The 14,584-nt window shown below is 37.1% G+C and overlaps 1 protein-coding gene across 3 annotated transcripts in view; it reads left to right on the top strand.

The window, feature by feature from the left end:
- RSBN1 (round spermatid basic protein 1) overlaps positions 1–13,834 on the top strand; it is a 30,006-nt gene extending 16,172 nt beyond the window's left edge. For 2 of the 3 annotated variants that reach the window (XM_070397155.1, XM_070397158.1), the window contains 5 exons: positions 5,560–5,697; positions 6,023–6,165; positions 7,138–7,305; positions 8,511–8,619; positions 9,211–13,834. In XM_070397155.1, the coding sequence (XP_070253256.1) occupies positions 5,560–5,697; positions 6,023–6,165; positions 7,138–7,305; positions 8,511–8,619; positions 9,211–9,684 (1,032 nt within the window). In that variant the 3' untranslated portion in view covers positions 9,685–13,834. The remainder of the gene's footprint in view (positions 1–5,559; positions 5,698–6,022; positions 6,166–7,137; positions 7,306–8,510; positions 8,620–9,210) is intronic. The other variant, XM_070397156.1, reaches the window with a different exon arrangement.
- The last annotated feature ends 750 nt before the right edge of the window (positions 13,835–14,584 follow it).

Below are 14,584 nucleotides of genomic sequence, written 5' to 3'. Positions count from 1 at the left end.
AATTAGTTTTAAATAGTCATTAGCTAAATAACTGTTTTGACCAAAGCATTCAAGTGTTTGTGGAATCTTTTGGTCAGTTAATGGAGAAAAATTAGAAACGTATTCCCCGCCCCCCGCCCCCCCCAAAAAAAAGAATACACACACACACACACACACACACGCACGCGTGTGTATTTTTAGGAATAATATAATTTATTATTTTTGCTTAGATCAGTGGTTCTCAAAGCTTCCTAATGCCGCGACCCTTTAATACAGTTCCTCATGTTGTGGTGACCCCCAACCATAAAATTATTTTCATTACTACTTCATAACTGTAATTTGACTACTGTTATGAATCGTAATGTAAATATCTGATATGCAGGATGTATTTTCATTGTTACAAATTGAACATAATTAAAGCATAGTGATTAATGCTCATAGAGAAGGCTCATAGTTACAAAAACAATATATATATATGTTATATATATATGTGTTTTCCGATGGTCTTAGGCGACCCCTGTGAAAGGGTTGTTCGACCCCCAAAGGGGTCGCAACCCACAGGTTGAGAACCTCTGGCTTAGATAATTATATTGTGCAACTATCAGCACTAGAAAAACATTTTTAATGGTTTTAAACCTTGAAGTGTTCTGCAGTAAGTATGCAATACTTGGCTCCCCTCCTTATAAAAATCCTGTGGCCTCGATAAACTGATTAGCAGTTCAGATATCCTTCTAGTCACCCTATGGACTAACAGGATTTCCGAGTGGGTGGGGTCATTTCCAAGCCTTTGTTTCATAGGTGAGGAAGATTGCATTTTGTTTGTGACCTTTTCCAAGGGTAAAGAGTGGCAGTTCTTCAAAGAGGAATTGTTTTATAGTCTGCATTTCTAACAAACCCCCAGATGACGCTGATGTTGCTGGTCCACAAACCAATAAGGCTGTAGGTCTTAAATTCTGTACATGAATTACAAACAAGTAACAAAAACACTAAAAATATAGTGAAGTTAAATGGGGAGTTGTTTTAAATATCACCATCTGAGACTATTTTCACCTTATAGCAGCTAAGTAGTTGAAGCATATGTATGGTGAAGAAAGTGTGTATATGTATATGACGGGGGGAGAGGGAATTCATTTAAAAAGTGTATCTACCATAATGGGATTTTTTTCTCTTTACCTGGCAAATGTGTATTTTAAGTTCTGCTCTAAAAAAAGGTTTCTGTAAAACTTACATAATATTGAAGTCTTTTATTGAGGGTCATAGCTCTTTAATTTTATTTAGAAGTTCTTATAAAATGTTGCTTTTATTACTATAACGTGGTAATGTTTACTGTTCCGGAAAAAATCAACAAATGTTATTTCTTCATTTATTGTGTGTTGTGGCAGGGCCGACAGTGGGCTTAAGGGTCCATGTTTGATTAAAATAGTTAACATTTCGTAGTGAATTGGTGGTACTAATTAAGAATAGAAGAGTGCTTTGGAGCTTGAAGGTAATGGAGAAACTCTTAAGGGCTACACATCAGTGTGTTAGAGAAAAGGAAAACATACTTTAAGAAGTTTTATAAAATAAAACAGCATAAAAATTGTATGTTTGGTTCTTCTTTCTGTCATTCTAAGTATAGCTTATACTCTTTTGACTCATACTACTGTGTTACTATATGTTTTAAACCGGGAATGCCTTTTTATTCACAGGCCACACGGTTAGGAAGATTGCTGGCTAGCTTTTTCCTCTCTGCTTTTTAAACCATCAGCTTAAATAAGTTTCTTCATGAAACATGAGTTCTGTTGAATGATTATTCTCCCTAACTCCACAACAGGGCTTTCCACATAGTGTATTTCTAGGTTAGTGTTAAGTTTTGTTTTGAATAATTTATTTTTTAGAGCAATTTTAGGTTCATAGCAAAATTGAGGGGAAGATACAGACCTCTTTCCCAAATACTTGCAGCCCCCACCTATGCATAGCCTTCCCCATTATCTACATCCCCCACCAGAGTGGTACATGCCTTACAATTGATAAGCCTGTGCTGACACATCATAATCACCTGAAGTCCATCGTTTACACTAGAATTCACTCTTGGTGTACATTCTGTGGGTTTTGACTCACATGTACCTATCAGGTAACACAGAGTAGACTCACTGCTCTAAAAATCGTCTGTGCTCTGCCTATTCATCCTTTCCCCCACCCCCACCCCTGCCAACCACTGATCTTTTCACTGCCTCCATAGTTTTGCCTTTTCCAGAATGTCATATAAGGATGGGGCAAAAGTAGGCTTACAGTTGTGAGTATTTGAAACAGAGTTTATTGCGTTATTATATTATTTTCCGTATGAATAATTATAAACTTTTGCTCCGCCCTGAAGTATGTAGTCTTTTCAAATTGGCTTCTTTCACTTAATAAATGCATTTTAAGGTTCCTCCATGTCTTGCCATGGTGTGATAGCTCATTGCTTTTTAGCACTGAGTCGTAGTCCATATATGGATGTATCACAGTGTATCCATTTACTTACTAAAGACATCTTAGTTGCTTCCAGGTTTTTGGCAGTTATGAATGAAGCTCATATCTTCTGAGTTTTTAAATGACTTACTAAAAGGTGTATGTAGCCCTGGCTGGTGTGGCTCAGTTGGTTGAGCATCATCCCATGCACTGAGAGGTCGCTGGTTCGATGCCTGGGTTGTGGTTCCATCCCCAGTAGGGACCATGCAGGAGGCAACTGATCGATGTTTCTCTCTCTCCCTTTCTCTCTCTCAAATCAGTAAAGAGAAACATATCTTCAGGTGAGGGTTAAAAAGCAAACAAACAGGGATGTATGTATTGAGAGCACAATTAAGCATGTTAACTCTCCCAGCAATTGGTACAGGATAACTTTTAAAGTTGAGTGTCTAATCTAAAGGACTACATATATATTGACAGCAGTATGTATAGTATTCACACATACTTGTTTAAACTTTTTTGGCTATTATATTAAATTTTTTGAATGCATGCAAAGCTAGTTACTATTTTCTTAGAGGTATTTTCTTCCTTGATATCACAGTCTTCCCCTCCCCATTTCGCCTTCCGATTTTACTAAAGGCCAACTTTCCCCTGCTTGGCATTATGTTCCATGTTCCCATGGCAGCTGTAGTGTTTTTCTGTTCTTTGGTCTCTACTTGCCTTCTTCCAGTCATCCTAACACTTGTTTCTTCCTTCACGGCAGTATACACACTTTGGGAGGTGGTAGGACTCAACTTGTTCTTTGCTTTTGAGTGCGATTTCCAGGCCAAAGCTTCTCAAACTTGCCAGATCCTAAGAATCACCTGAGGTTGTTCATTTCAGATACATACTAGAATCTCAGGTTCTTGTCTTGGAAATTCTGATTATCTTAGTTGTTCTGTTTTGGGAGTGCTGTAGTTATAGACTTTTTTTCTTAGTCCAGAGCAGGAGATAATAATCCAGATTATCTGTGCAGGAGACTGTTGCCTCCGTCAGTACAGAGCATACGAGATACAAGTTGCAGGCTAACCCACTATAAATCACAGATAGTGGCCAGAACAAAATAAACGTTTCTTGAATAGTAAGTCCAAAGGTGTTCCAGGAGGCCATCCAGGATTCTGCTTTCCTTCTGCCATTCCCTTTGGTGTTGTCATATGCATGGTTGAACCTGGCCCTCCAAAGAGAGAAAGAGGAAGTGGAGAGCAGGCTGCTTACTTATTAAGACATGTTCTGGAAATTGCATATGTAACTTATGCTAGCATTTCAATGGCCAGAACCTCGTCACAGGCCACGCTTAGCTGCCAAGGAGCCTAGTTGAGCTGTATGCCCAGGAAGTTCTGTTACTAAAATCCAGAATGGTAGGTAAGAACAGTAGATCAGATACTAGGGGATAATTCGTAATATTCTTGTTTGTTATCAGTGCCACATAGGTGGTAGCTGTTGACTTTCTGGTAATGAATGCCGTCCATCTTCTAAGCTTTGCTGTTAATTATTTAAATGCAGAACAAACATTAGCATTTAAACATTTTTACTCATGTGATAGACACTCTAATCAGCTTTACTACTACCACTACTTTTTTTTTTAAACCAGAGTTTCATAGCTGATTACTTCATTTCTAGCCTCAGCAAACATAAATGTAACAATTCCCCCATTTCAGGTTTACTTCCTCTTTTTAAACAGGAAAGGATACTTCATGTCACCTATTAATTATCTTAGGTATTTGCATTTTAAGTTGTCTTCAAGTTCAGTGCTGTTGAATTAAATGGTATTTAAATTAGGAAAACTTGGAGTACTATGATCTAAAAATATTAATTCAGATTAAAAATGTGTTGAGTTGCATAATCTCAAAGCTAGCAGACCAAGTAAATTGAAAATTACTATAGGCAGTGTACTTCAGGATTGGTATTGAGTTACATGAACTTTAAATTGTGATAAGTCTTTAGAATTTTCTCTGATAAGATGCCATCATCATGTATAGTTTGAAAGTCTTTTTAGGTAGAGAAACGTCTGGTAATTGGGAATGGGAGAGACTGATATTTCTAGAACTGATGTTGAAAATTAACTCTGCTTTAATCATTTTGGGGTGCTTGGCTGAGAAAGGTTAGACCAATGCTTAGAAAAGCTGTTTTACTTCCCCTCCCTCCCTTTATTCCTACATCCCATGACCGTTCTCTTTCCCATTCCGCCTCCCCTGGCTTTTTGTAGCATGATGATCATACAAACGAATGGAAGGTAACTTGTGCAAATATACGCAAGGTAATTCTGGCCTGGGCTGTTGCTGCTTAAAGATCACCTAGTCCTAGGGTGATCTTGGGGGGGGAAATTTATAAGGAATTAAAAAATAAATGTTTGCTATTTGAGAACAAGATCTAAGACTTTTTTTCTGTGTGTATGTGTATGCATGACAGTGATGTTAAATTGTCTATGAAAAAAAAATGGTTGGTTCTGAAAATGCTGCTAAAGAACGAATAGTAAAGAATTGTATAAGAAATACTAGATGGTCATTTATGCTTTCTATTAAGGCAAAATAGGTGACGTTTAAAGAGGATATTCCAAGTACGACAGATTCAAGAGAAAAATCATTGGCGTAAGTTGGATAGAGAAAAAGATGAGCCTGCCTAGGGTGGAGGATCTTATATGGAAGATTGGGTTGGTTATCAGTCAGCCTGCCATTTGGCCTGATGTGAAGGCTCTCAAGGTAGAGAGTACAGAATGAATACAGAGGATTAATCTGACCATGGTTTGCCCTGCCAATTTTTTTGTTTATTTACTAATTTTCCTAAATAAAGATCACTTTGAAGTGTTTACAGAGCTCAAAATTATTATCCTCAGAGAAGTTTAAGTCTATCGAAATGTCTTCAATATTTCCTTGAGATGTTGGGACCATAGACTAACTTGCACCGTGCGGTTTCGGGTGTGGGACTTATATCAATGTATTTGTCAGTGTGTGTGGGTGCTTTTCTGTAACGGTTGACTTTGTCCAAGGTAACTGACCTTTGAGTTCTTAGTGTGAAGAAGAACTAGCAACATTGGAAACAATGCCCTGTTCTCATTCTTTAAACATATCCTAGAGTACCTTCAGGCCTTTCTTCCCCTCTTTGGTTTTATCTCAGGTCAACAGGACGTACTGCTGTGGCACCTACCGAGCAGGTCCTATGCGGCAGATAAGTCTTGTCGGAGCAGTAGATGAAGAAGTTGGTGATTATTTCCCAGAGTTCCTTGATATGTTAGAAGAATCACCGTTTCTGAAAGTGAGTGTTAATTCATATTATTAAAGTTCGGATCATTACGTAAGTGGATACTTTTCATTTAAAAGTATTAAGCTAATCTTGTCTGTTAAAATGAAATTTTACCCAATGTTTTGAATAGAAATGTTTAAAAAACGGTTGCTATAAAATATTTAACTTCAGTATTCTTTTGTATATAGAAATTACTATCTAATACATTTATTTCTACATATACATACACAAAGTAAGCTTCCCAGAGTTTTGTTTTAGGTGGGGTGGCTACCTAAAGACTATCTATTTTGTAAATAGTCTAAACATTTTTTATGTGACTAATTCATCTGACTTCTAGATGACTTTGCCCTGGGGTACACTTTCCAGCCTCCGACTCCAGTGTCGGTCCCAGAGTGACGATGGGCCCATCATGTGGGTAAGGCCAGGAGAGCAGATGATCCCTACAGCAGATATGCCAAAGTCACCCTTCAAAAGACGACGGTAAACAATCACTTTTCTCAGATAAGCAAAAGCATTTGTTTTAGTTGACAGCTTATAAAAATGATTGAGACTTCAACACAGTTTGAACATCATTTGTCTAGATGATTCGGAGAGCTATCTTAAGTAAGTCCCTAGCGGTCAGTCCCTTCGTCTGGTCCACTCATCTCACAGTCATCAGAGTGAGGCCGCCTCTGTTTGTTTGTTTTTTTGTTCTTTTGTGAATCCTCATGTTACTGTATGGATGGGAATATAAATTTTTCCCCATAGTCTCTACTAACGTTCTTAACTTTGTTGATCTGATTGGATAGATATGTGTCATTTTAATTTGCTTTTCTTTGAGTGGTTTGTACTTCTTTTGTGATTCCCTTTTAATTTCCTTTACCCGTATTTCTATTGGGGTATATTCACTTATAAATTTTCCCTATACATTATGACTATTCACTTTTTTTTAATGTTGTGAGTTTTTCTTTTAGTTTCAGATTTCTTTATGTTTCAGGTCCCCCCTTAGGAAATTTTTGTTTATATATTGTCAAGTCTATATCTTTTCCTCTGAGGTTTCTCTCATAGTGGCAAGCTTTCAAGGCCTACTCTCATTCAATGTTAGAAAATATTCACCTAGAATGTTGTGAGAGTTACAGGTATTTTGAGAGTCAAAAATGACTCAGAGTAAAGCCCACATGTAGCCTTGAACTTTGAATTTTATTTTCTGTTACTAGACAACTAAATTTTATATATTCAAACACTACATTTGAGGCCAAGACATAGTTTCTATATTGTCATGACATACCAAGAGAGAAAGGTAATCACATTAAACATTACAATAGAGTGTGTGTGTTAAATACTAATTATAGAAGTCATTGAACCCTCTCAGCCCTCCTCTTATTTGAAATGTGGTGTCTTAGTCAACTTTTTTGCCTAATTACTATTAATACTTTTGTCCTTCCCTTTACTTCACAACCAAATCAACTCCAGATCAATGAATGAAATAAAAAATCTCCAGTACCTACCTCGGACCAGTGAACCCCGGGAAGTACTCTTTGAAGATAGGACAAGAGCGCATGCTGATCATGTGGGTCAGGGGTTTGACTGGCAGAGTACTGCCGCTGTTGGGGTTTTGAAAGCTGTACAGTTTGGTGAATGGTAAGTTAATGGAACTCAACTGCAAAGTTGGTTAATGTTGTCTGAGAAAATGTAGACTCAATTTAAAAGGTTGGGGACCTTTTTTTTTTTTTTAAATTGTAAAACACACATAACAAAATTAAAAGTAAAATCTGAACCATTTTTAAGTGTACAGTTCAGTAGTGTTAGGTATATGGGCATTGTTGTGAAAGAGATCTCCAGAACTTCTCCATCTTGCAGAACTGAAACTCTGTACCCACCGGCAATAGCGCCCTTTTCTCCTCTCCCCCAGCTCCTGCTAACCATCATTCTCCTTTCTGTTTCGGTGAATTTGGCTACTTTAAATGCCTCCTATCAGTGGGATCATACAGTGGTTGTCTTTTGTGAGTTCCTTTTATTTAGCATAATATCCTCCAGGGTCATCCATATTGAACCAGGTGTCAATTTCCTTCCTTTTGAAGGCTGAATAACATTCCATTATATGTATATGCACATTTTGTTCACACGTTCAGCTATCAGTGGATATACTTGGGTTGCTTCCACCGTTTGGCTGCTCTGAACAAATATCCTATGTCTCTGCTTTTTCAGTCTTTTGCGTACACCTAGAGGTGGAGTTGCTGCATCATGTGGTAATTCTATTTTTAATTTTTGTAGAAACCACCGTCCTGTGTTTCATAATGGTTGCACCCTTTTGCATTTATTTGGGGGCACAGTTTTAACAAAGCTCAGAACATAGAATTCAGCTCATTTAAAAACTTTTTTTTTTACTCTGTTTTTCATATTTATGTCAGGGCCTTCAATATTATTATAGCGTTTGATCTGAGTATTTCAAATGAAAGATTATTCAGTTTTTTTCCCCTTTCAATACTTTGAAAACTGAAAGGTGTGATCTTTGTGTGGTTGATGATATCACAGGGTGGCACTGAGATGGTGGGTAAAGTGGTGAAAGGATTACAAATGCAACCAGGTTAGACTAAAACTCTGCTTCTAGTCACTGTTGTTTTAGTTTTGTAACAACTAATATAATTTTCTTATTTTAAAACAGCTTTTTTAGTGTTTTGTTTATTGTTCAAGTTGATTAAAGGAGCAAATGTATACTTTGTCCTTGGGAGCTGTATACCTATTTCTGTGCTAGTAGCAGCATTTCCAGGAACAGAAACACTGAAATGTGTCCTTATTTCCATTATGAGATGATTATTCCTAAAACTTCATTGTGTCCGTCTTAGGAGTGACCAACCTCGCATAACCAAAGATGTGATTTGTTTTCATGCTGAGGATTTCACTGATGTTGTACAGAGACTTCAGTTAGACCTTCACGAACCTCCAGTTTCTCAGGTAATAACTCCTGCGTTTTTATTACCCTTTGAGTGGGATATTGGAGAGAAGTATCTTTACCCATTTTGTTTTGCATTTTATCTTACAGTAAGATACATGGAGTAGTGAATTTTATTACTATTTAAGGCTGTGTGTGGAGGGTGTCAAAAATCATTGAAACAGAGCTTCCCAAACGGAATGTTTGAGAATCTCTTTAACTTGGGATGCCAGTTCTGGCCCTTTGCAGCCTCAGCTGCTAACCCCATTGCACTGGGTGCCTCACCTGCAAAAGGATGAAAGACTGAGGAGCGATAAATGTTGCCCTCCTGTGTGGCAAAGAGTATTGATTGTTAGCTGCACTTTGAAATACTAATTTAAATGGTTCCCTAGGCCCATGCTGACTTTAGCCAGTCCTTTGTTGCTAGAGAGGTAGTAAAACATGAGGAAGAAGGTTTGTCAGACATTACAGGAAATGTAAAAGCTGTTATCATTTAGTATTGCTTAGCTTTCATTTGGCCCCTCTGTTTTCCTGTGCTAATAATAATATTTTATTTGACTAAATTATTATGCATTTTACTTTAAAGTCTCATGCAACTTTTTCCCTCTCTTTAGTGTGTGCAGTGGGTGGATGAAGCCAAACTAAACCAAATGAGGCGGGAAGGCATTCGTTATGCTAGAATTCAGCTGTGCGACAATGATATCTACTTCATCCCCAGAAATGTCATTCATCAGTTCAAAACGGTGTCCGCAGTGTGCAGTCTCGCCTGGCATATCAGGCTCAAACAGTACCACCCTGCTGTGGACGCCACTCAGAACACAGAAAGCAGCTCTAACATGGACCGCGATGTAACTGGAAAGCGAGAATTAGAAGTTGACTCCCAGTGTGTGAGGATAAAAACGGAACCTGAAGAAACATGCGCAGAGATGCAGCTTTTCACAACCGCTTCATCTTCCGTCCCACCGTCATCAGAACTGAATCTGCAGCAAGACCAGATGACACAGCCTGTCCCAGTGTTAAAGGTGGGAAGTAGACTGGACTCCGAGCAGCAACACAAGCTACAGGAACATTCAAGCACTCCTGTGTGATATGTACATATCCAAACACATTTTTTAACTTTTTTAAATTTTGATGTGAAGTTATAGTTTTATAACTGGCTTAAGTTAAGTTTTATTGGAGAAATCTTGCCTATAATTCTATAAAAAGAGAAATGACATTCCACAAATGTCAAGCATATCTTTTTTACACAGATTATGCAAAGTTAAGAGTTGTATCTTATCCCGTTAGTACAGTACGTAATAGTGGGTCTGCTGCTACTTTCCGTTTCCAGGTGTGAGGTAATAATTCAATCTCTTCTTCAAATCAAAATAACTCTCTGGAATAACAGATTCTTTTTTGGTAAATTATTCACTTCCCTTAATTTTGTCTTGTCTCTTGCCATAGTTGCTGTTTTTATGGTAGAAGATCAGATTTATGGTTTAGTGCTCTGTCTTTATGGCACAGATTCAGTTTCTACAGTAAAACGGTATAGGTTGCAGGAAAGAGTTCCTGTATCTTGTTCAAAAGCAAGTAAGTTATTTAGTTCCAACCGTAAAGAACAGGTAGTTCTAAGGAAAATTCAGTGGCTCTCTGGTTTAACAGAAGAGAAAGCAAGCACTTTCTGATCCAAACTGTCTTCTTTGTGTCTGTTATTTAAAGCCCAGTGGATATTTCAATTAAAAATATCTAAAGATGTATAGTCCTTGCTCATTCATTATCCATGGTTCATATACAAGGTAACTATGGAAAATATTTTGGGTAAAAGAGATAACGTTGACTTGATACTCTACTGTTCTGCTTCCTGGCATCCTCACATTTTGTGTGGATACTTTTGCTTCCTAAACTGATCATGAGTATCAAACTGAGGGAATGAGAGCAATCTTTCTGAGGAGGCTGCCATATTCTGTGCATGACATTTAGGAAAATCTTTTTGTCTCCTGGCACCAACCTCTTCACGATAAAGACCTACTGTTCAGATCCTTCAATTCAGTTTTAACAGTGAATACCAGAGCTTATTTGCTATGACTCTGTGTAGCCACTTTCCAATAAAGAATATGGCACCGACTTCATCCTAGAGTTTCAGGTAGCCCCGTGCTTGGTGCCTGAGTATTTAAATTTTTTTTACACAGGCACAGTTCATATAGCTAGTGTAGTCTTTCTGTTATTTTAGAACGTTAACGTGATACACATTTTACTTTCTCTTAGTTAATAATATTATAGGCCTTTTGTTTATTAAAGGAAGAGTACTCCCCACACCTAAGACCAGATTCTTATATCTACCTGGTTATAGTGCAATTTGGAGATTCTTTTTTCCTGGAGGGTGAGATTTGGAATATTTACATTAACATAGGCAAAAAAGATGCTGCTTTATTATGTCTGTCACCATGAAAACTTAGCTGCATCTTTTGAAATATCAAATATGAATTTTCTCTAAAATATTCTGAAATAGGTTAAATCTTATATAAATATTACTTTGTGCAATATTGTTGTGTAGTTAAATGCATATTAGCAAAGTATAGAGGTCACTGTGTAAACCGATAGAAAAGTAACCATCAGCAAATACTGCAGTGATTAGTTAGAATCTGTATTATTCCTTATATATATGTATATGTATGTATTCTCTGTTAAAAAGGATAAAGACAAATAGAGAAACATTTCAATGTAAACCATTTATGAATTGGAAGTGATGTTGGTTTTCGTTATCTCTGTAAATAAGGTAATTAGAATGGTATGAAAAGTAATGTGATTATTGCAGGGGTGTTTTTAAATCTTGGGTATAAATTCTAGGGTAAATTCTAGTTTATCAAGACTAGTTCTTAAGGGACCTGCCTTTAAGGGTGTTTTTTGTTATCGGGGGGTGGGGTTAATCACAAAGTATGTGGGTTTGGGTTCTTTCTTGTTTCTGTTTTTCTGTCCAGAAGAATTTCATAGAGCTTTACGAGGCTGTGCAAAGTAAAATTCTTCTCAGGCAACATTTGTTTTTTAAAATAATCATGAAGAACAAGGTTGCTAAAGCAAAAACTTTCATTTTTATTTTCCTTCCTTGTCTTCCAAGATCCGATTTCCCCATCTCCCACTTGCCATCCAGCAGATGCCACCTGTCATCTGAGCTGGTCATTGCTAATACACAAGGAGTCTGTCTCCTGACAGCCAGCACTGTGTTTAATCACTCAGGAACCAGCGGATCTGCAAAGACCTACAATCAAAAGCAAATCCCCACTTTCCTTTGACACATTCTACCCTCACCTCCAATATTAACACATTAAAAGAGTATAAAAATGTTTAAAATCATGTACTAATAAATTCATTGTATGTTAGAATTGCAATAGGATGGAGAGAGAAACATTTAGCTAGTAATGTATCTGGAAACTGAATGTCCTATGTGAGTGAGTATTAGATATTAATAGCATGCTTTAAAGACTGAGCAATATAAAAGCCCCAGTTTTGAGTTTCTTACTGCTTTCCAAGCTGTATCCTAGTTTAGTGATACACATGATTGCAACTTTTCTAACTCATTCAATTATTTGGTTTGGTGGAGTGAGGCATGGAGCAAACTGGCGTCTTCTGATTTGTAAAGTATTGATGGCAGTGAAGTTGTAACTGAAATTTAAGCTGATCTTCCTTTTTGGTATCTTATCCGTTGTGCCAACTCTTTGAGATTACTTGCAGAATGTGGCTATAAGTTTTAGTATTTTATGGAGCAGCGGTCGCCAACCTTTCGGACCTCACAGACCATCAGTGGTCCACGGACCACCGGTTGGTGACCGCTGTTGTGGAGCACAGATTTTTAAATGTGCTTATGGAAAGGACCCAATATGTGAGTATTTCTAATGTCGTAACTAGAACGATTTTATGGTATTCATGAATAAGGATAAAAGTCTTCCCCCTGCCCCAGAAGTCATTCTGTAATTACACCAAGATATGCTAGGAGTAGGGTTAGGATTCAAAGCGGTATTCCAAATTCATAAAGCAATAATAAAAAAAACCTACATGAGTTTCCCCCTTCAGAATTTTAACTCTTTAAGAAGGAATTCCTAGGCTTACTTGTGCGTTTATTAATTTGCTTATTCAGCACTTAACAATTTGTTTCATTGGTACTTCATTATTTTTAAAGACTTTTGAAAGGTGCCCTTCCCCCTTAGAGACAGTTGGAATATCAGATGATTAATATTACAAGCTCTTGTAGTAGGAAAAAGGAGCTTATTTAATAAAATTCTTTAAACGTTAGGAAAAGATGTCTTGCATCATCTTGCATCGGTCTTAAGAGGCATAAAGTTCACGCTTTTGCTTATTGCCTTCCCCTCTATAAATATTGTCGAGAATGAAAGCTAATTTAGGAACAAGACTCCAAAATTCAAGAAAACCCTTAGTGAATATATTCTTGATCATTAATATTAGCCCATAATACATTTTCATCTGTATTTGCCATTAAAAATTGGTGTTTATGCCTTCAGGATAATTGACTTGGTGTCTTTCTAATGAATCTGTTTTGTCATTGCTACAGGTTTTTAAAAGAGAACCTTTCACTAGTATTTCTGCTAAGTTTTATTTAAAACAACAGGTTGTAGCTGTATTTATTGGTCATGCAGTAAGTAGAGGAAATGTACAAGAGGTGTTTTGCTTTAGCATAGGAGGGACCTATCCCCATGCTAAAGTTTGTTGCTTTAAAAGCAAGTATCTCTCCATAAATATTATGGCCTTCCATTTTCTTCATACATTTTTTAGGATCCACTTGTGCATGTAGTTGAGACCACTGTCTCTTAATATAGCACTTTTCAATTCTCGCTAAAGAAATACTTATGTACTACTTCTATCACATGTTGTAAATTTTCATGTAATGGTGTTTTTTTGTGACTAAACTCCATTTTGATTGGCAGCTAAGACTTTTTTTTCCTGTGGCTTTAATTTATCTAAGGTCTTTGCATATAGATGAAATGTATAATTTGCCTGGCGGACTATTTGCGTTGTGTGGCCTTAGTTTGTTTATTGACATTAACAAGTGTTTTAAAAAGGTTTTTAATGAATAGTCTTAAACCTAAATTTGTGTGAATAATCTTTTAGCACAGTGCTTTTTTGTAGCTGTCTAAGTGTGTTAACTTGTTAAGCTATTTCTTTGTAAAATAGGACAATGGAATGCATAGAGGTTTTTTTTTTCCTGTAAAGTATTTTTTTAATAAACAAAGTCTGATTTGTCCTTTACTGATGTTTCATGATGAAATGAATAGCATGTGTGAATTCTTAGCTACCAGGAACCTGTTTTTAAAGTATTTAATCCCCTTCATCCGTGTCCTCTATTACTTCCTAATAATTTAGAAAAGGTCATAGGTGTCTGGGGAAAAGCCCATTCATATTGAGATACAACTAGTTTTGTGGAAGAAGAAAAACCATGCTTGACATTGAGGCAGTTATGTCTCCTGCTGCTTCAACTAGTTTATATCTACTTAATGAGGACAATCTTAAATCTTCATGCTGCTGCTGTCATTATTTTTGAAAGTGCATGCATGCAGTGGTAAGGTGGTGTGTAGAGTTTTGCAAACAGATGTCATTGATGTATTAAGTGACAACCCAGTGGATTTTTTCCCTCTGTTTTTATTTGTGTGAACTTTTTAGTTGAGGGACCCATCCTAAGCACTGACAGCCTTTGGCTCTGATTAGTAAAGGAAAAGAAAGGGAACTCCTGTGTTTTGAGTAACTGTGGTGGGCCAGACAATATGAGGGAATCTCACTCTAATCCTCACAGCCTTTTCCGTGGGAAAGTAACAAAACAATCTCCATAATACAGGTGAGACAGCAGGCTTGCTAGGTTGACAAATTGTGGAAGATTCATTGGTGGAGCAGGGCTCTGAAGGCAGTTCTGGGTTCAAAGCCATGTTGGCTCAGTAGCAGCCTTAGGAAGCACTGAAGTGTAGATACTTCTGAAAGATGATTTGCTACATACTAACCCTCCCA

Source organism: Myotis yumanensis, unplaced genomic scaffold (genome assembly GCF_028538775.1).
Source record: "Myotis yumanensis isolate MYYU_CA2020_CCGP unplaced genomic scaffold, mMyoYum1.0.hap1 SCAF_17, whole genome shotgun sequence".
In the NCBI taxonomy this organism is placed as follows: Eukaryota; Metazoa; Chordata; class Mammalia; order Chiroptera; family Vespertilionidae; genus Myotis; species Myotis yumanensis.
The sequence above is the reverse complement of the archived record's forward strand: the minus strand, read 5'-3'. Positions and strand labels throughout refer to the sequence as shown.